This window comes from Notolepis coatsorum, assembly GCF_963971535.1.
Source record: "Notolepis coatsorum genome assembly, contig: SUPER_15_unloc_1, whole genome shotgun sequence".
NCBI classification, from domain to species: Eukaryota; Metazoa; Chordata; class Actinopteri; order Aulopiformes; family Paralepididae; genus Notolepis; species Notolepis coatsorum.
The window spans coordinates 3,089,211-3,109,076 of record NW_028174866.1 but is presented as its reverse complement, the minus strand read 5'-3'; the positions used below and the strand labels follow the sequence as shown (position 1 = coordinate 3,109,076).

General features: G+C 45.9%; 1 protein-coding gene across 2 annotated transcripts in view; it reads left to right on the top strand.

Moving 5' to 3' along the window:
• LOC311242255 (liprin-beta-1-like) overlaps positions 1 to 19,866 on the top strand; it is a 117,351-nt gene that overhangs the window by 45,625 nt on the left and 51,860 nt on the right. For both annotated transcript variants that reach the window (XM_084338454.1, XM_084338453.1), the window contains exons 3-12: positions 1,918 to 2,123; positions 4,716 to 4,805; positions 4,988 to 5,101; positions 5,269 to 5,379; positions 7,392 to 7,484; positions 9,625 to 9,742; positions 13,400 to 13,461; positions 17,807 to 17,873; positions 18,785 to 18,906; positions 19,752 to 19,831. In XM_084338454.1, coding sequence (XP_084194580.1) covers positions 1,918 to 2,123; positions 4,716 to 4,805; positions 4,988 to 5,101; positions 5,269 to 5,379; positions 7,392 to 7,484; positions 9,625 to 9,742; positions 13,400 to 13,461; positions 17,807 to 17,873; positions 18,785 to 18,906; positions 19,752 to 19,831 — 1,063 coding nt within the window. The remainder of the gene's footprint in view (positions 1 to 1,917; positions 2,124 to 4,715; positions 4,806 to 4,987; positions 5,102 to 5,268; positions 5,380 to 7,391; positions 7,485 to 9,624; positions 9,743 to 13,399; positions 13,462 to 17,806; positions 17,874 to 18,784; positions 18,907 to 19,751; positions 19,832 to 19,866) is intronic.

Sequence of the window (19,866 nt, the reverse complement as noted above, 5' to 3'; positions counted from 1 at the left end):
TGCTTTAATGGTTCCTCCATGGTTCCTCCATCTGTGGAGGGAAAATAGACACCCACACATGGAACGTATCTTCTTATTGTAAATCAGAATACAGCTGGGTTTGACTCTTTATAAACATTACCAACAACATAAACATGTACAGCCACAAAATACAACTGAATACAATGAAAAGAAAAACGGACAAATCAACTATAGAAGGAAGACATGTCTCCCGTTTGTTCACGTGTGTGTGGTAGTCGCTCGTGAATATACATATAGGAATAACACTGGACCCGCTGCTGCTGCAGTACGTGGACCCACTCTTCCATCTCTGCATCCCTCCACCATGAAGCCACGTGACGCTTCCATTGTCTCAGGCCAGCAGCATATAGGGAAACGTAATGATTATTCAAGCTCTGGTAATATGGTTTAGAATGCACGTGCACACTCGTGCTCACACACGATGTACTTCAGCCCTTACAGATGAGTAAAGCAGGCTATATACCTCGCTTTTTTTATTTATTTTATTTCCGCTGACGAGTAATTATAGAGCTGACCTTTCCAACGGGAGAAAGATGGCTGGGATCACATGACGTCCTCCCCCCCCCCTCCCTCCTGTCACCACAGAAACCACCGTCTTCGCTCAGCACCCTTCCCTCAGCTGCTGTAGGGAAAGACATATTTGTTAATATATTTATTTATGAAGCTCTCTGTAGTTATTACGGTCAAACAGCTTCACGCTGGCCGTCGGCGTCCTCTTGCAGATACAGCGGCTGCACCCAGTTCAGTCGACACGCCTGCTGGAAGAGATAACTACATTTGATTATCATCATTATCATTAAAAAAAATACCCATTCACACACCGACTGTGGAGGCGACCACGCAAGATGCCAACCTGCACATCGGGGGAGCAATTCAAGGGTTAAGTGTCTTGCTCAAGGACACTTCGACGCGCTGCCCGGGAGGAGCGGGAATCGAACCGTGAACCTTCCAAGTACCAGGCGACTGCTCTACCCCCTAAGCCGTGACGGTTCTTCTCTATACTAACCGTTTAGTTTCTCCCTCTCCTTCCTCACCCTCCATCTATACTAACCGTTTAGTTTCTCCCTCTCCTTCTTCACCCTCCATCTATACTAACCGTTTAGTTTCTCCCTCTCCTTCCTCACCCTCCATCTATACTAACCGTTTAGTTTCTCCCTCTCCCTCCTCACCCTCCATCTATACTAACCGTTTAGTTTCTCCCTCTCCTTCCTCACCCTCCATCTATACTAACCGTTTAGTTTATCCCTCTCCTTCCTCACCCTCCATCTATACTAACCGTTTAGTTTCTCCCTCTCCTTCCTCACCCTCCATCTATACTAACCGTTTAGTTTCTCCCTCTCCCTCCTCACCCTCCATCTATACTAACCGTTGAGTTTCTCCCTCTCCCTCCTCACCCTCCATCTATACTAACCGTTTAGTTTCTCCCTCTCCTTCCTCACCCTCCATCTATACTAACCGTTTAGTTTCTCCCTCTCCTTCCTCACCCTCCATCTATACTAACCGTTTAGTTTCTCCCTCTCCTTCCTCACCCTCCATCTATACTAACCGTTTAGTTTCTCCCTCTCCCTCCTCACCCTCCATCTATACTAACCGTTTAGTTTCTCCCTCTCCTTCCTCACCCTCCATCTATACTAACCGTTTAGTTTCTCCCTCTCCTTCCTCACCCTCCATCTATACTAACCGTTTAGTTTCTCCCTCTCCCTCCTCACCCTCCATCTATACTAACCGTTGAGTTTCTCCCTCTCCTTCCTCACCCTCCATCTATACTAACCGTTTAGTTTCTCCCTCTCCTTCCTCACCCTCCATCTATACTAACCGTTGAGTTTCTCCCTCTCCCTCCTCACCCTCCATCTATACTAACCGTTTAGTTTCTCCCTCTCCCTCCTCACCCTCCAGGCTCCAAGGCCATGGATTATTCCAACGGCCTGTTTGACTGCCAGTCGCCCACCTCGCCCTTCCTGGGCGGCCTGCGGGCGCTGCACCTGCTGGAGGACCTGAGGGCGGCGCTGGAGATGATGGACAACGAGGAGCGGGACAACCTGCGCTGCCAGATACCCGACGCCACCGCGGAGGGGCTGTCCGAGTGGCTGCAGGGACCGATGGTAGGGGCACACGTTCACACGACACGGTGGAAATATACTCTTTAATTAGGATCCATGGGAACGGTGTTTAGGGCACCGCCAAGCTCCTGGGATTTGACGTATTTCTTAATGCAAAAGACCGTCTTTTACGTTGAGTAACTTTTTCCACGAAAAGAAAAAGGAAATAGTTTTTCTTTTGGCACATAGTGGCACAAGGGGTGAAATGGAAGACATTCTTTTTTTCATTTCATAGGATCTTTAACTGTCTCTAAATACTTTGATAGATATTAGTTGTAGAAATAGCTCTGTCAATGTCAAGTTTTATTATAATACCAATAAGATGTAAACCTAATTATCCGCGGGAGTCACTGAAGAGTCTCTCACAGGGAACATTGGATCATTTAGTCATCATTATCCTCGGCGTTCTTAAGACCCAATCTCTTCAGCACGCATCGTTCTACTGTGATGTGCTTTACCTCTCTCTCTCTCTCTCTCTCTCTCTTTGATGCTGTTAACCCCTCGCTCACAGCCCACCTTGACTGGACGTGTTGTTATGACGTGCTCTGTGAGTGATGGAGGGTCTGCTGCAGGCCTTCTGGAAATAGTTTCCGTCCTGCAAGCTGGGGATGACTCAGACCCCCTTCAGCCCCCCTCTCTCTCTCCTTCTCTCTCTCTCCCTCTCTCTCTCCTTCTCTCTCTCTCTATCTCTCTTTCTCCCTCTCTCTCTCTCTTTCCATGTGTGAAATTTGAGAGGATTTTTGCCTTTGATTCAATTTTCCAATCGCTTGCCTGTGAGAGAGCGTTGTTGACCCGCTCGTGTTTCTCTAAGCGTCACCGGTCTGGGTGGGGGTCACCAGAGGCCCCTGCGGTACCATGGTATCACCATACTAGTCATGATATTGTAATGTCACAATATTGCGATATATTGAGATTTATTACCTTTTTTTCAACGTCCAAATGATGTCTCCAACGGAAAACCTTGTTAACATCTGCAATAAAAATCATCTGTTTTATGACATTTTCAGTCAGTTTACCTCATTCCAATCATTCTTATCGCATTAAATTGGATTGTCAAGCTAATGTATTTATTTTTTATATCGATACGTGGCGTCACTGTATCTATGATATTGCAGATATTTTTTATTTCTTTTGGAGCATGGTGTAAATGAGCTCAAACTACAACAGTCTACACCCCCTGGGCCCCTTAACAATTGTTTGTATTGAGCCGTATTGTAATTGTACCCGTTCTGCAATGTTAAATAACGTTGTTTATCCATTCACTAGCTCTACTAAGCGATGATAGCTAGCCTAGCCACAATGCTATGGTCGCGGCCATTTACGTTAGCATGTAAGCTAACGACAACAACAATGGCGGCATATACTTTTGTCTAACAGGATGTGAGTGAAGGTTCACCCTTCTCATTGGTTGAAAATGGCCTTCATGTTTGTACATCGCCACCTGTTGCTTTGGCATTGTACTACATGTATATTACATCAGTGTTAAACCACTGTGAGCGGCCCGGAGTGGATTGGAGCGGAGGAGAACTCTCGCTCCGGACGTCGCGCAGACCCATTTTAAAACCCACTCCTCGCTCACGTCAAAACCGCCCGCTCCGCTCCCATGCACTGGTTCATAGGTACATTTTCTGTTTCAGAACTGAGAACACTACTATAGAATAAAGCTAATTTGGATATAAAAAATAAAACGAATGTTCTGTGGGTCCACAAAATCTGTCTCCCTTTCATTGTCAATGGAGCAGCTCCAGACTTTATACTTGATGACATCTCAAGTTTGAGTGTTACTTCTCTCATGTTTGGCTTTGGGAGAGAAAGTAGTTCATGTTCACATTTGATTGAATTGTCTTAGGCCATGAAAACAACATATTAAAATGTGTAATTTAAGTGGTTCCCCTTTAACTGGGCAAGTGGCAATGGCAAACTTTGGAACCAACAGCATCTCTTTTCTCTTTTTTTTTTATCTACTTTTTCTCCCATTTTTCTATTTTTCTCCCATCCCAATTTCGTATCGTCCAATTCTACCCTCCCCTGTCTCGAACGCTGTTAGACCATGCCTCCCACAGGCCGGCTGCAATGTGGACGAAGCCTTACATCACGTGTCCCCTCCGGTACTCGAGGAGGCAGCCGTCGCATCTTTTCACCTGCACAGCGCGATCTCTCAGCGGCGAGGGTCTGCGTGGGAGGGACACGCCGCCCTCGTCGCTTCCTGATTCTGCTGCGCAGGCGCACCAACCGACCTGTAGGAGTCGCTGTCCACAGCGTCCGATCCCCACCCACCAGCTTCCCACCCCCTAACACTGCCAATTGTATTAGTATGAACGACCAGCCAAGCTGGTAGCAATGCGGAGAGCTGGGCTCGAACCCAGCATCTCCTGCATTAGTGGCGAGCGCCTTGCCCACTGCGCCACTTAGCCGCAGCATCTCTTTTCTCCAGGTAACTGCCGTTTGCCATCGTAGGGCAGATTTGAAGAAGGTATTAAAGCTATCTTCAGACAAGACAATGGATACCAATTTCCTCTGTGTTCAGTAGAATGCTATGAAATGAGGCTCTTTCTGCAGACTTTCTAACAAAGTCTGTCTTTATTATCATTTCAGACCAACGGACATGGCTCCCTGGGTGCGGATGCAGTCTATCGGGAACGTCTCTCCCGACTGGAAAGCGATAAAGAGTGTCTTGTCCTTCAGGTGTGTGAGTGAAGAGCCCTGTCGCAGCCATCGCAAACCAAAGGTTTTATGATCTCATACAAATGGGAAAGATGACACTGTTGTGTTTGCATATATCACACAGTGTGGTTTGTTTTTGAAGGTCTTGCATTTGTGATGTTTTTAAATTGTTTTTGAATGATGGCGGTCTCCTGGTCCTCCAGGTGAGTGTTCTCTCAGACCAGGTGGAGGTGCAGGGAGACAAGATACGGGACCTGGACAGGTGCCTCGACGATCACCGCGAGAAGCTGAACGCCACGGAGGAACTGCTGCAACAAGTGAGGCCCCTTTCCAAGGATGTCACACAATCTGCAATTGTAGAAATATATTTTTTATATATAAATGATACACACTACCGTTCCATATAATCTCCAAGATATAGAGATTATATGGTTCAGCTTGACGGAAGTGTCTCATCTTGTGCCATATATATATATATATATAGGAGCTATTGAGCAGGACGACGCTGGAGATGGAGAAGCTGGAGCTGATGACGGAGGTGTCCGGTCTGAAGCTGACGCTGACCGCCGTGGAGAGGGAGAACCGGGAGAGCCAGGTTAGACCAGAGACACGCGCGCGCATCAGAAGACGCGCACCTTCTCCCATATGGAAATATCGGAACCGGTTCTTTTTAGTCGGCGCTTTCATCGGCAGCTAACATTACTTACTTGATGATGTGTGACTCTGGGCTCTTGGCAGGCAACCCGCCGTTGTTTAAATACACGGGATCAAGCCAGAGGTGCGTCCTCAGCGGACCGGAGTGCCCAGCGGTCCGTGGTGTTGGGTGAACATCTCTTGGCGGTTGAGAGAGAGGGGGCTGAGAAACACTCCCTCGGCCCCCACAGCTGTTTCCTCCCATAAAGACTTTCTCCACCCTCTCCCCGTCTCAGGGGCTCGGAGGCCGCGGAGGTTAGGGTTTCCATTCCCCCGTTTCCACCAGCCTAGGCCATTTTCTGGAGGATATTGTCTCCGGTGTGTGTGTGTGTAGGTTTCAGGACACCTGTAGGGAGTCGACTGAATGGAATGAAATAGATTTACGGCTCGTCTCTGTTTCCATTTTGAAGCTCTGGGCGGCTGTAAATCCTGCTCTCTGCCGAGTACATTACATAAATATTCCCATATCGGCACCAACCGGGCCGTTTCCTGTATTTGTTGAAAGATTTACACGTTGGGAATTGTACGACATTCCTCCGTAAGTGACAAATGCACGCTTCTTGGGTTCCGACGTCTTAATGATAATTGCTCCAAGGTGCCCGTACGCCCGCACTTATCGCTGATTGGGATAAAAAGTAGTTGTACTTGCCGCGACTCTTCCGTCTAGCCCCGGCTCTGTCTGTCCCCCCCCCCCCCCCCCCCCCCGAGTGAACGTGTCTCTGTGTCTGAGGGTGCTTTCACATATAGTTCTGGTGGACTCGGTGCGGTTCTGGTGGTGAAGTTGCAACATTGTTGCATTCATCATTTGGTTCGTCTGCATTCACACAGCAATTTGTCAGGCGCATCAAATTACCGTAATTCCTCTAATAGTAACCGGTATTCAATTAAAAACCGGGTCTCTATTAATGACCGGATGCGCTGTTGAGCTAAGCAATTATAAGCCGGCCTCCTAATACAAGCCGGGTATATTTTGTTATTGTTGTTATATGCTGGCCTGGCTGTGCAGTAAATACCATATAATGGTATGGTGTTAATGTTTACCAAGAGAGTAAGCCTACCTCAGAATTGTATAAAACAAAGTTATTATTATTATTATTATTATTATACCAGTATTGTGATTGCACTATTTTACTTTATTTTACTTTTTTTGACCACCTGTAATTGCACTGTTTACTACCGTATTTCATACAGTACTTGGTTTCAATAAATGAACCCAGTACATTTTACTGGGTTCAAACTGACACAAAATGTTGATTTATTCATTATGATCAGAAATATAGGCCTCCCTCTTATACATGCCTCCTCCTAATACAAGCCTGGTATCCGCTACAGTTGAAACAAATACAAGCCGGGGTTACTATTAGAGGAATTACGGTATCTGAACAATGTCACGCGGTCGAAAAGGGCGCTCGTCTATTGGACAATAGAGAGTGGAAATGTGTGTGTGTGGCTGCGAGCCTGTGTGTGTGTCTGTGTGTGTGGACTGATGTATAGTGTTGTTTTGCAGTGAATGCCGCACGTGCGGTAATAATAATAATAATAATAATAATAATAATAATAATAATAATAATAATAATAATAAGCCGGGTGTTCCTTCGACCCAAGATGCACAGTTATATAGATAGATAGTGTTGTTTTGCAGTGAATGCCGCGCGCGCGGTAATAATAATAATAATAATAAGCACTTCCTATATTTGGTCCGCGTTTGGTCCGATGAAGGCGAACCGAGACCTATGTTTTTGGTCGGACCAGAGTTTGCGTGTTTGGTCCGCGGACCGAGTTCAACGCGCATTCACACAAACCCCAAAAAGTGCACTATCGAATTCTGGTCCGATAGTCCGGACCAAACAGCCCCTGTGTGAAAGCGACCTGAGGCACATGTGGTTAACAGGAGTTGTGTTTCTCCGTCCCCAGGGCCTGCACCAGGAGGTAACGGACCTGCGCTTCAGGGTGACCCATATGGAGAGCGAACGGCTACAGTGTGAGAAGCAAGTCAAAGCTGCCAAAGTGAGTGTGTGTGTGTGTGTGTGTGTGTGTGTGTGTGTGTGTGTGTGTGTGTCTGCGCCGCATGGCCCACTGCTGGAGGTCACCCAAGTTCTGCCCTGTTTAATTTTTTTTCTGTTCACATTTCGCGTGGCCGCTGCGATTTAACTCCTCTTTCAAAAGCACGTCATTGTGTAACACAAGGGGCCCGGCTCACGTCGAGTTCCCACTGTCCTCCGTGGTTCACCTCTGGCACGCCTTCCTCCCGAGCCCAGGGTTTAGTTTCTCCTTATTCCTGCCACTACTTTTAAATTCCTCCTGTTCTGTTCTGCCTTCTCCCTCTTCCCTCTTTCCTCCCTCCCTCCCTCCCTCCCTCTCTCTCTTGTTAACGTCTTTTCCACAACGTGCTGCTAACCTGTCGAGCCCTGAAAGTGGAACACTGAGAGGAGGTTGGAAGGCGAGGTTTAAGTCTCCAGACGGTGTTCCTCCCCTCTTGTTTCCCCCTGGGGTCCTCTAAACCTCCTCTCTTGTCTGCTGCCCCTCTCCACAGCTTCTCGCCCCACCGCTCCTGTAAGTGCCACGGTACCACCGGGTCTCTCTGTACTGGCTTTTAAATGTGTGTTGATTTGGAGTGTACGTTGTAATTGTTATCATTATTATTATTATCGCTGTGCATCAGAAAAATAACTCTTTTCTGCCGTGATCTCGACATAACCTCATGCCCCCCCCCCCCGGAACCTTTTTTTGTTGTTGTACATTTTAAAGTTAAATGCATCAATCTGGTGCACTTTGAGAGCAAAATAAAGAGGCTAGATCTATGATGAACTTTGTGCTCAAAACACAAAATCGACTAGACTAGTGCTTCCCAATCCTCTCCTCGAAGCACCCCAGCCGTCCAATGTGTTTGTTAAATTCCACCACCAGCACACCTGATTCAACTTAACTAGCCCGTTATTAGTTGAATCAAGGTGTGCTGGTGGTGGAATTTAACAAATACATGGACCGGCTGGGGCGTCTCGAGGAGAGGTTTGGGAACCACTGGACTAGAGCGGACATTTGAGCCATCAAAGAAATGAAGCAAAAGTGGTTACCTGTGTTGAACTGGTTTATTTTTTAGAAAATAAAAAAATATAGTGGATTACTATTACGACTACTACCACTGCCAATACTACTGATACATGCCTATTGGCAAACTTTATATTTAAAACAAATTGTAAATTTTTTTTTTTTTTTTTTTATAAACATTTTGTTTTTGGTTCATTATACAACTGTGCGGACCGCCACAGTCTAGGTAATTAATGGGAAACCCTGCCCTTAGATGTACATGTCAATGGCTGGGCAATAGTAGACCAATCACTTCTCACGCTGCTACGTGCAGACAGTGAACCACAAGGTAACACGTTAGCTAGTTAGCGACGTTAACAACATTATCCAAGCTAACGATATCAGCGTTAGTAACGTTGTGATTGAAGTTTATTCTATATGTCGACAGGGCTAACATGTTAGTGTGTGCCCACGTGTGAAGCTAATGCTTCTTTGACAAACTGCACATCTAGTAACTTGCTATCCATAACAAAAGATTGCACAGGGAAGCCATGTCGTTTTTTGGACTCTGTGTCTTATTAAATATCATGAATAATCATGAACATAATTCTGCTATCTAAATGAATGATAAAAAGTGAACGTCAAGTCGCAAATTGATTTCTCTATTGATTAAAATATTTGAGAATGTTTGTTCATCATTTTGATACTGTATGTCATCACACTTGCCATTACCATGCAGTCCAATAGGATGAACATCAACTGTATCGTCTAACCTGGTCTAACATAAGCAGATATTAAATATCGTTATAGGAAAAAAGATCCTTCTCAATATCATACATTTTTTCCATGCCACCCAGCCTTAACGTCAACGTAAACCAATCCTCCCATTAACTCTTGTCTCAATGCACTTTGTGAAAACATTGACATCGATACTGGGCCGTTTTCTTAGTGGATTACTCCAGACAGTGATGCCTTTTACAGTGTGCCCCATAAGTGCCTCACTATAAATCCTCTACTATAAAGAAACAAAACGTTATGACCCCCCACCCGGCCACCTTGGTCTGATTTACTCTCCTGGAGGTTGAGAGAGTGGTGACTGAACATCTCGTCTCCCTCGCAGGAGGAGCTGCAGACCCTGCAGAGGCAGCTGGAGGAGCGGGGAGAGGAGCTGAGGACGCTGAGGGACCAGACCAGACCGGGTGTCGGGAGCCAAGATGTGGCCGACCGCGGAGAGAGAGGTGGGGGTCTTGTTTTTTAACAGTCGTCTGGAATTCTTCCCACACACTATCGGGAGGGAGTCGTTCTCTAATATCTCAACTGGGTTTATGAGGATCAGACCGAATGGTTTTCCGACATTCCGACAAGTAGTAGACCCCCCCCCCCCCCCCAAGCATCCTTTCTCAAGTAATTATGGGTGCCCTCATCAAGTCCTGAGAAGAAACGGGTATTTCCCCATACATACAGTATGTATTGTTTTTCCACCATGACCTGCATTTCACATAATCTTGCACTGTCCTAGTCAAAATGATAATGCGGTAACGGAAAGGGACTTTTTTTCTGTAAATAAGAGGGTCGTTCTGTACTTCCCTCCCCTCAGCCCCTTATCATACTGTAGGCTCCATACCACGCGTGCCCGGGCAGGATCTCACCACGGCTGGCTTTCTCTTATCACCTGCCTTTAGGCGAGGAATTCAACATATGTAGAGAGTCATGCAATCAGTAGTTCTCGTAAACATGTGCCATACGCTATACTAGTTACCTCTGGGGACCCTCAAATTCGATGATCAGACCACAGACTTTACATTTGGGACATTTTGTCCCAGGTACGGTACCCCTAACTGAGGAGATGTATTTTTATTGTAGAATATGATTTAGTAGAAATGAAGTAGGGCTGACCCCATATTAGTCGATTAGTCCAGGGGTTCCCAAACTTTTCAGGCCGCGACCCTCAAATAACGGTGTCAGAGAGCCGCGACCCCCACTATTATAGGAGCAAAAACAAATTTATAATCTATTTTATTTATTATATTTTATTTTTTTATAAATGGAAATGTATGGTTGAAACATGCAAACGTTCAAACGCACACACACTAATAAGCATTGGAGGCTTTTAACCAGGGCCGGACTGGGGAAATCATTCAGGCCAGGAAATATAGCCCCAGTCAGGCCACTTTTTAAGCAGGGGGTCTGGGGGTCCCCCACCAGGATTTTTTTTGTTACAAAGACTTCATTTCCTGCATTCTGGTGCAGTAATTTTTTTATTTGTACCCTTTAAATGCCAGTGTTTGTGATGGCATCACAAATTATTGTTAAAAAACAGGCTAGCATAATGTATGATTAGCAACAACACAGATTTGTATGGATTTTCATATTTTTTTGTAATTGAAAAAAATACAATCTTTTATTCAACTTCAGCCCTGATCATAACACCACATATTCATTTTATAATTCTAACCCTTTAAATGCCAGTGTGTGTGATGGCATATATTTGCAATATATCAAATGCAAAGTAGATTTTTCTGGCGGGGATTATTACAGGCTAGCATGTGTCAATGATTAGCAGTTTTTCGTAAGGATCCCGCCTCCACCAATCACATGCAGCTCCCTTTGTGTGTGTGTGAGAGCAAGAGAGAGAGAGAGAGAGAGAGATAGTTCTCCAACTTGTGTGAGTTGCAGTGATCTCCTGGTTGTTCCCCACCTAGGTTATCTAACTATTGCGCTGCTGCAACTAGAAACACTGGCCTGGCCTGACCCCGACTTTGGGAACCGTCGACTAATCGGTCGAAAGGAGCCGTAGTCGACTGCCAACCTCTTAGTCTAAGGTCGCTTTCACACAGGGGCTGTTTGGTCCGGACTATCGGACCAGAAGTCGATAGTCCGGTTTTTCGGGTTTGTGTGAATGCGCGTCGAACTCGGTCCGCGGACCAAACACGCAAACTCGGTCCTCCAAAACACATGGGTCTCGGTTCGCCTTCATCGGACCAAACGTAGTCAGTCACCTGATAAACTGCATCTTGGAAGGAACACCGCAGCGTATTATTATTATTATTAATACCGCAGTGCGCAGCACACTGCATCTATCTATCTATCTATCTATCTATCTAACTGTGCATCTTGGGTAGAAGGAATAAGAAAAAAACACGGCTTATTATGTGGCGTGCGGCATTACAAGCACACTGTGTAAACATGTCTCGTGGACAGACTTGGGTGATCCGCTGATCTGGAGTCAGACATGGCTCGCAGTCCACACACACAGACACACACACGGGCTCGCAGCCACACACACATTTCCACTCTAATGCCACGCCTCTGCTACTATCACTGCTACGCAGTTTGTGTATTTCCGCATTTCACTTTCTGAAGGGGAGGGATTTCCACTCTCCATTGTGTCCAATAGACGAGCGCCCTTTTCGACCGCGTGACATTGTTCAGAAAGTTTGGTGCGCTTGACAAATTGCTATGTGAACCAGTGCATGTGAGCGGCGCGGGGCGCGGAGCGGCCGGTTTTGACGTGAGCGAGGAGTGGGTTTTAAAATGAGTCGGCGCGACGTCCGGAGCGAGAGTTCTCCTCCGCTCCAATCCACTCCAGGCCGCTCACAGTGGTTTAACACTGTTGATGTAATATACATGCAGTACAATGCCAAAGCAACAGATGGCGATGTACAAACATGAAGGCCATTTTCAACCAATGAGAAGGGTGAACCTGTGATATCCTGTTCAGGCTTCACTCCTCCTCCTTCACTCACTCCTGTTAGAAAAAGTATCGACGCCATTGTTGTTGACGTTAGCTTACATGCTAACGTTAATGGCAGCGACCATAGCATTGTGGCTCGGCTAGCCTATCATCGCTTAATAGAGCTAGTGAATGGATAAACAACGTTATTTAACATTGCAGAATGGGTACAATTACAATGCGGCTCAATACAAACAATTGTTAAGGGGCCCAGGGGGTGTAGACTGTTGTAGTTTGAGCTAATTTACACCATGCGCCAAAAAAAAAAAAAAAAATGCCGAGCGATCTGGCGCGGGGAGCGGGGAGCGCTCGATTCAAGGTGAGCGGGGAGCGACTTGGGGGCGGGGTCAACATGAGCGATTAGCGGAGCGGACCAAGCTTTAAAGAGCGAAGAGCGGATTTCTCGGCCGCGCCGATCCGCTCACGTGGCCTGATGTGAACGCAGGCGAACCAAATGAAGAATGCAACAATGTTGCAACTTCACCACCAGAACCGCACCGAGTCCACCAAAACTATATGTGAAAGCGACCTAATACAATTTTTTTTTATTTTTATTTTTTTATCATCCTTTCCAAAAGAAAAGAGGCCTAGAAGCGTGGCTAACGCTAATGGCACGCATACCAGAGGCTAACTGCCTACGAAAACAGGCACAGAGGCACTGAAAGAGGATTTCACCCATCTAATGAACACACTAGACTAGACAAATATCAAGATGTATCCATCAGTGGACCCATTGCATGCTTTTGCAGAGGACAAGAAGCCTTCAGTCGACTCCTTCAGACATTAAGCCCCCCCCACAGCCCAAATGGAATGATACAAAAAATAAATAAAAATAAAAATAAATATAAATATTATATATTTTTTTCTTTTTTTTTTACTAATAGTCGACTAACGGCAAATTTTGGCCAATCATAGTCGACTATCCAAATCCTTAGTCGGGGACAGCCCTACTGTGAAGTAGAAAGACACCTAGGAACCCCATCTCTTTACACAGCTGGGACATTTGAAACACTTTCTAATTTAGCCGGTGCCCCCGAAACCCTCTAAATAACACTCCACGTTGGTACACAAGGGATTCATGAATTACTACGTAACTCAATGCTACTGCTTTTCACCTTGCAGTCCTGTGCTTGTTCACCCACTGCTCCGTCTGTTTATCCAGATGCAGAGATGTTGAGGATGGAGGTGGCTCTGGAGTCCCTGCTGGCAGCCAACGACGAGAAGGTAGTGTGACGTCACCAGAGGTGGTTCAGTAGCCACCATGTTAAAGTTCTAAAGGTCCAGCAAAGGTCCTGTTTTCAACCTGCTAATCCTATCGTACTGTTGTGAGGAGCACATGCGATAATCGGACGAGAACGTTTTGCCAACCTGTCTTCAAAAGCTCGGCCACATCGCCCCCCCCCCCCCCCCCCAGGTACAGTAGAGCCTCCCGCCTGAAGCGATGGGAGTAGGAAATGGCATCTGCAGTTCACTTAGAGGTCCATTATCCATTGGGTGATGTCATCTGGCGGAGTTTTTTTGCGGTGCCGATGTTTATTTTTATTTATTTAACTTGTATTTAACCAGGCGGGTCAAGTAAGAACAAATTCTTATTTACAATGACGGCCCGGCGAGAGGGCAAGAGAGGCCCCTCGAAGGTTAACAGGGGAAGGGGACTAAAATAAATAAATAAAATAGAAAGGAGACAGACGATACATACATCAGGGGTAAGGGGATTCATTAACACACACACCATACAAACAACCAAATAAAATGACAAGGTATGTAAATACATAAAGCGGAAAAGACAAATTACAGTTCATTAAAAGGCTGGGTGACATTTGCAGTCAGGGGCCGAAACTAAAGCCCGCCGCCCGCCAGGGGCGCTCAGTTTTTACCTTTGGCGCTTGACACTTAGAGGGCTGCCCGCCGTGTGGCGTGTAATCAATCAAGTTCATAACGATACTCTTATTTTGAAAATCTGTGCAGGTCTCATTTCCGCCCCTAGCGCATCTCCAGTCATAATATCGATGGCTCCGGCAGTTAGCAACATTAGGTTCGTATGATACTCTTATTTTGAAAAAAAACGTGGCAACGAGTCATATCCGCCCAGCCCTGCAGCGGGATACTATTGGCTAAGGGCTTCTGCTCGCAGTGCTCGTGTCAACACAGAGGCAGTCTGCTCTAGTCTAGAAGAGCGGACCTCCATGATCTACCGTTACTGTTTAAACAATGACCCAGTCAACTAGTCACTTTTAGTTTAATACATGACGAGGCATTGTCTAACGGTATCTAGCTGGCTAGCTACTGATAGCTGCTGATATCAACAAATACTCCAGCAATAGTCGACTCGAGTGCATAATACCTCCGTTCCCTCGTTAGCTAGCTCACGTTAGCTAGCTCACGTTAGATCTATCTGTCCCAGTAAACTAAATTGTCTTAACGATATCTACCGGACTAGCAGTAGCTACAGATAGCTCCTGATATCAATGTCTTATAACATTGATTGAATGCGTATTCTAGCTGAGGGCATGTTGAATGTGATTTGACAAAAGAACCGTAACGTTATACCAATAGGGTCCAGCTGCATCGCCGGAGAATCCTTGCATGCTGAATGTAGGGTCTAGCTGAATATAGGGTCTAGCTGCAGGGCCGGAGAATCCTTGCTGGAGCTGGAGGCTACTCAAGTATACACACAGACAGTGGAGCTGTTTGCAGATAGCGAGCATTTTGACTTATTGCGTGGTGGCGATGTCTCGCAGATAATACAACTACAAGTATGATTATATAATATATATTTTATTTAAATTTTTTTTTTATATAAAATATATATATATATATTTTTTAAAGGGGAACTATCTTATAAATGGCCTTTTTCAGTGTTTAGCATTGCTTCCTAGCTATGTGAACTTATATTAATATGATCTATGTCTCTAATTCTCATATTGGCGCATTCTTCCAATTCTCCTCTCACAATATTCACCCTCACTGAACTGAGTCATTTGAAAATGTGATGATTTGTGATGTCAGAGAGACACAGCTGCATGATAATGTGGCTGTGTGGCATCAGGTACATGATGAGCTGCACACAGTGGTTGGAGCCCAGGCTCAAAACGGCTTAAGATCTTGAGGTAGAAAAATGCTGTTTTTGAGGACTTGATTAGAAATACGGGGCTCTAGCTCCGTCAATCATTTGGCGATCTCGAAAAAATTTGGACAGGGTTGTAGCCAATGAGTGTGGGGTATCATTGGAAAGCCACACTCATTATTATTATTGGCTACAACCCTGTCCAAAAATTTCAATCGACAGGCAACAAATAGGGCTTTAATTCTATGTATATATATATATATATATATATATATATATATTGTATTAAAAGAAATTCATACCCGAGCCGCTGGAGGTCGGCAAAGTGGCGCGTCGCGAATCATCCTCAAGAGAGCCCACATGTGGGCCCTTGGATGTTAAGAGGTTGTTGCAGTGGCGGCTCGTGGATGCTTCGCCACTAGGGGCGCTATACCAAACATTTTGCAAACATGTACAGTACCACGCAACCGACTCATGGCAAGACGTGAGCGATTCGACTCACGCTCACGGCAATGAATCGGCTCTTATGAACGAGTCGCTCAGCTGTTACTACAACAACACACAACCAGTCAAATAAAGTATAGTCTAATTCACAACTTGAAACACAATATATAAATAGAAAAGTTAGAAACAAAACTCGCTCCGTCTCCAAACACACGCAGATCTCTCCCTCTCTCCTTCTCTCTCTCACACACAGCGCGACGTGGAATCGATTCGTTACACAATCAGACCTATTATATACCAAGAATAACTTCAGTATGAGTACAGGGCTGTACACATATTTTGCATATTGTTAAACGAGCCAAGGCTAGCTATTAAACTATCGATATGAATCGAAAATCTGGGACCCTGATGTAAACAAGACAAACGTCTTTCTCTGGTCTGCATCCCCTTAACAATTGTGTGTATTGAGCCGTACTGTATTGTACCCATTCTGCAATCTGTTAATAAAGTTCTCATTCATTCATTCATTCAAACATAGACGATATTGAACAAGCCATAATCCACTTATTTTCAATCCAAAAGGAGAGAGAGAGAGAGAGAGAGAGAGAGAGACTCACTGTTTAGTTGACACGTCCAGGGCAGGAGGGCTTGCCTTGATAAAGTAGTGTATAATCCACTGTTGATGTATTCCAGACCACTGTCCACTGTGTCCAGACTGCATCCGCCATATAGCTTGTTAGCCAAGTGTTAGCTTGTTAACAGTTATCACCACACAACACAAGTACTTCATTCCTTTGTCCATTTCCGCTCGAACAGACTGCAAACTACCTGGCGTTCTATCGCCATGCTCTAAGACAAACTCTAACCTTAACCAACTTTGAAAGAGTGCCTAAGCTTAACAGTCTAAAGAACTTGCAGTCACGGCACGCTCTAAGACAAACAGCTGCCTGCGTCACCAACCTAGGAATAAGCTAGAATTGGAACATTAGAAATTGGATTCGGCCAATCAGAGATCGTCTCTGTGAAATTCTGCTACGGAAAAAAATACTGGCGTCGGCCAATCAGAGAGCGTCTCCGCGAAATGCGGCTACAGAAATTCTTGACGCTACTGGCTAGACCGCTTCAAATCGCGCCCGGATTCCAACATAATAGTCATATTTCAACGCACAACACGTTATGCACTGATTGGCTGTGACGGATACAGCGATCAAACTGTGACGCGCACTCAGAGCGCTGTCGCGTCTAGCCCGGGCAGAGAAATACAAAAAAATAAAAAAAACGTCACTTCCTGCTCAGGAAAACGAGTGTTTTTTTTATTTTAGATAATAACGTTATATTGTGCATTGGAAATACAAACATACTTAAAATGAGTAAATATTATTCATTTTAAACATGTTTATATTATTTATAGGGCTATAAAACAAAAAACAAAAAAGTTTTATTTTCTTCTTCTCTGATTTAACAGCAGGTGGGGCGGCGCCCGTGCGCCCCTAGTGGCAGAGCCGCCACTGGGTTGTTGTGTTTCTTCTGTAGCCAATAATAAAGACCTTAACCCTATCAAAACAGCAGTCAAAGTGTATATTTTCATTTTTACCGATGTTTTTAAGATTTACCGAAAATAAGAATTTATCGGAGAAATGCTAATTATATCTCTATATGACTAAATCCAGATTTAACACTGCCATTGGAAAGAGGAGCTTTTTCAGGAGCCCTATCCATAGATGTATGATCTGGCCATAATAAGGTCAAGGTCAAATATGAATTTATGATTAAAATGGATTATAATAAATAAAGGGCATGTACCTTTTTCTGAAAATAGGGCTACAGCTTACAACGGGGGTATCGCATACAGAGGGGTCAGACCAAGGAGCGTTTTGCAAATGATGCGACTGAATTATCGAGACATGGTACGTTTTTTTTTATTTCCGAATATCACTCCTCGCAACAGAACGACAGGATGCAGGTTTAAACATGGCCAGAATTCCACTTTTAGCGATTCTCCGTGGGAGCTTAGCGGTGGGCACCGACTCTGACCTCAGCACCGTCCATCACCCACAGGAGCGGAGGATCCAGGAGCTGCAGGGGTCTCTCACGCGGTACAGGCACGTCCAGCAGCTGCTGAGAGGTGGGACCTTACTGTGGAGACACAACTCATAACTCACCTAACTAATGACACCCACACACCGGCTTATCTTCAGGATCGGTATGTAATCTAGGGGGGGCTCGGGGCTCCTTCAGGGGCTTTGGGAATAGTTTCTTTTCACTATTTCATTTTTATAGAAAAGTTAGTCCAATGAGAAAATGCATGAAAGTGATAACTTTGATCATGGCTTCCACTTGCTCTATCTCAGCTATAGGATCCTGGAGATCAGAGAGGGATCACTGAGACAAACTCATCAAGTAACGGGCATAACGTGGAACAATTCAGGGCTCCTTTAGAACAACTGATCTAGACCATTCAGGCCTTTAGCCACTGGGTAGGGACATGTTGGGGTTGGTAACGCTGTGCCACGCTCTTGTTGGGGTTGGTAACGCTGTGCCACGCTCTTGTTGGGGTTGGTAACTCTGTGCCACGCTCTTGTTGGGGTTGGTAACGCTGTGCCACGCTCTTGTTGGGGTTGGTAACACTGTGCCATGCTCTTGTTGGGGTTGGTAACACTGTGCCATGCTCTTGTTGGGGTTGGTAACACTGTGCCATGCTCTTGTTGGGGTTGGTAACTCTGTGCCACGCTCTTGTTGGGGTTGGTAACGCTGTGCCACGCTCTTGTTGGGGTTGGTAACGCTGTGCCACGCTCTTGTTGGGGTTGGTAACGCTGTGCCACGCTCTTGTTGGGGTTGGTAACGCTGTGCCACGCTCTTGTTGGGGTTGGTAACGCTGTGCCACGCTCTTGTTGGGGTTGGTAACGCTGTGCCACGCTCTTGTTGGGGTTGGTAACGCTGTGCCACGCTCTTGTTGGGGTTGGTAACGCTGTGCCACGCTCTTGTTGGGGTTGGTAACGCTGTGCCACGCTCTCTGGCCAAACTGTCCGCTCTCAGAGAAGCTGGAGGACGACGACGACTACGACGACATCCCAGATGACCACTCTGTCCCTGTGGCCGTGGAGACGCAGCAGGTCACCCGGGCGCTGGAGGCGGAGACAGGAAGGAGCTCCGGGGAGGTAAGTGAACAGTTCACACACACACACACACACACAGGATGGAGCCCAGACGCTGGACTTCCTTAGAAAAACCTACTCCAACCTCCCACATGCACCGGGAACACGCTGCTCCCAGGAATTCAAGGGTCACCAGCCCTGCTTTTGGTTATTAGTTCAGCAGAAAAGCGATACCCTATAAAATACTCTGCTGTGTTTTGCGGCATAGAATATTTATCTGCCTCTTTCTCTCTCCCACCCTTTCTCTCTCTGTCTCCCTCTCTCACACACTTACTCACTCTTTCTCTCGCACTCATTCTCTCTGTCTCTCTCTCTATGCCTCCCCCATTCTTTCTATCTCTCTCTCTCTCTCTCTCTCTCTCTCTCTCTCTCTCTCTCTCTCTCTCTCTTTCTCTCTCACTCACTCACTCTCCCACTCTCTCTCTCACTCACCATCTCTCTCACACACTCACTCACCATCTCTCTCTCTCTCACTCATTCTCTTTGTCTCTCTCTCTATGCCTCCCCCATTCTCTCTCTCTCTCTCTCACTCACTCACTCACTCACTCAATCACTCACTCACTCACTCACTCACTCACTCACTCACTCACTCACTCACTCACTCACTCACTCACTCACTCACTCACTCACTCACTCACTCACTCACTCACTCACTCACTCGGTCTCTCTCACACACTCTCCCACTCTCTCTCACTCACTCTGTCTCTCTCACACACTCTCTCACTCACTCTCTCCCTCTCCCTCTCTCTCTCTCTATCTCTCTCTCTCTATCTCTCTCTCTCTCTCCCTCTCTCTCTCCCTCTCCCTCTCTCTCTCTCCCCCCCCCCTCTCCCTCTCCCCCCCCCCAGTCTATTCCCTGTATAGCAGTGCTCTCTGAGATGAATGACCTGGACCGGGAGCGACAGCTACAGGCCCAGACAGCAGAAAGGTACCACTAATAAGAGGCCTTTCACACAATGTTTA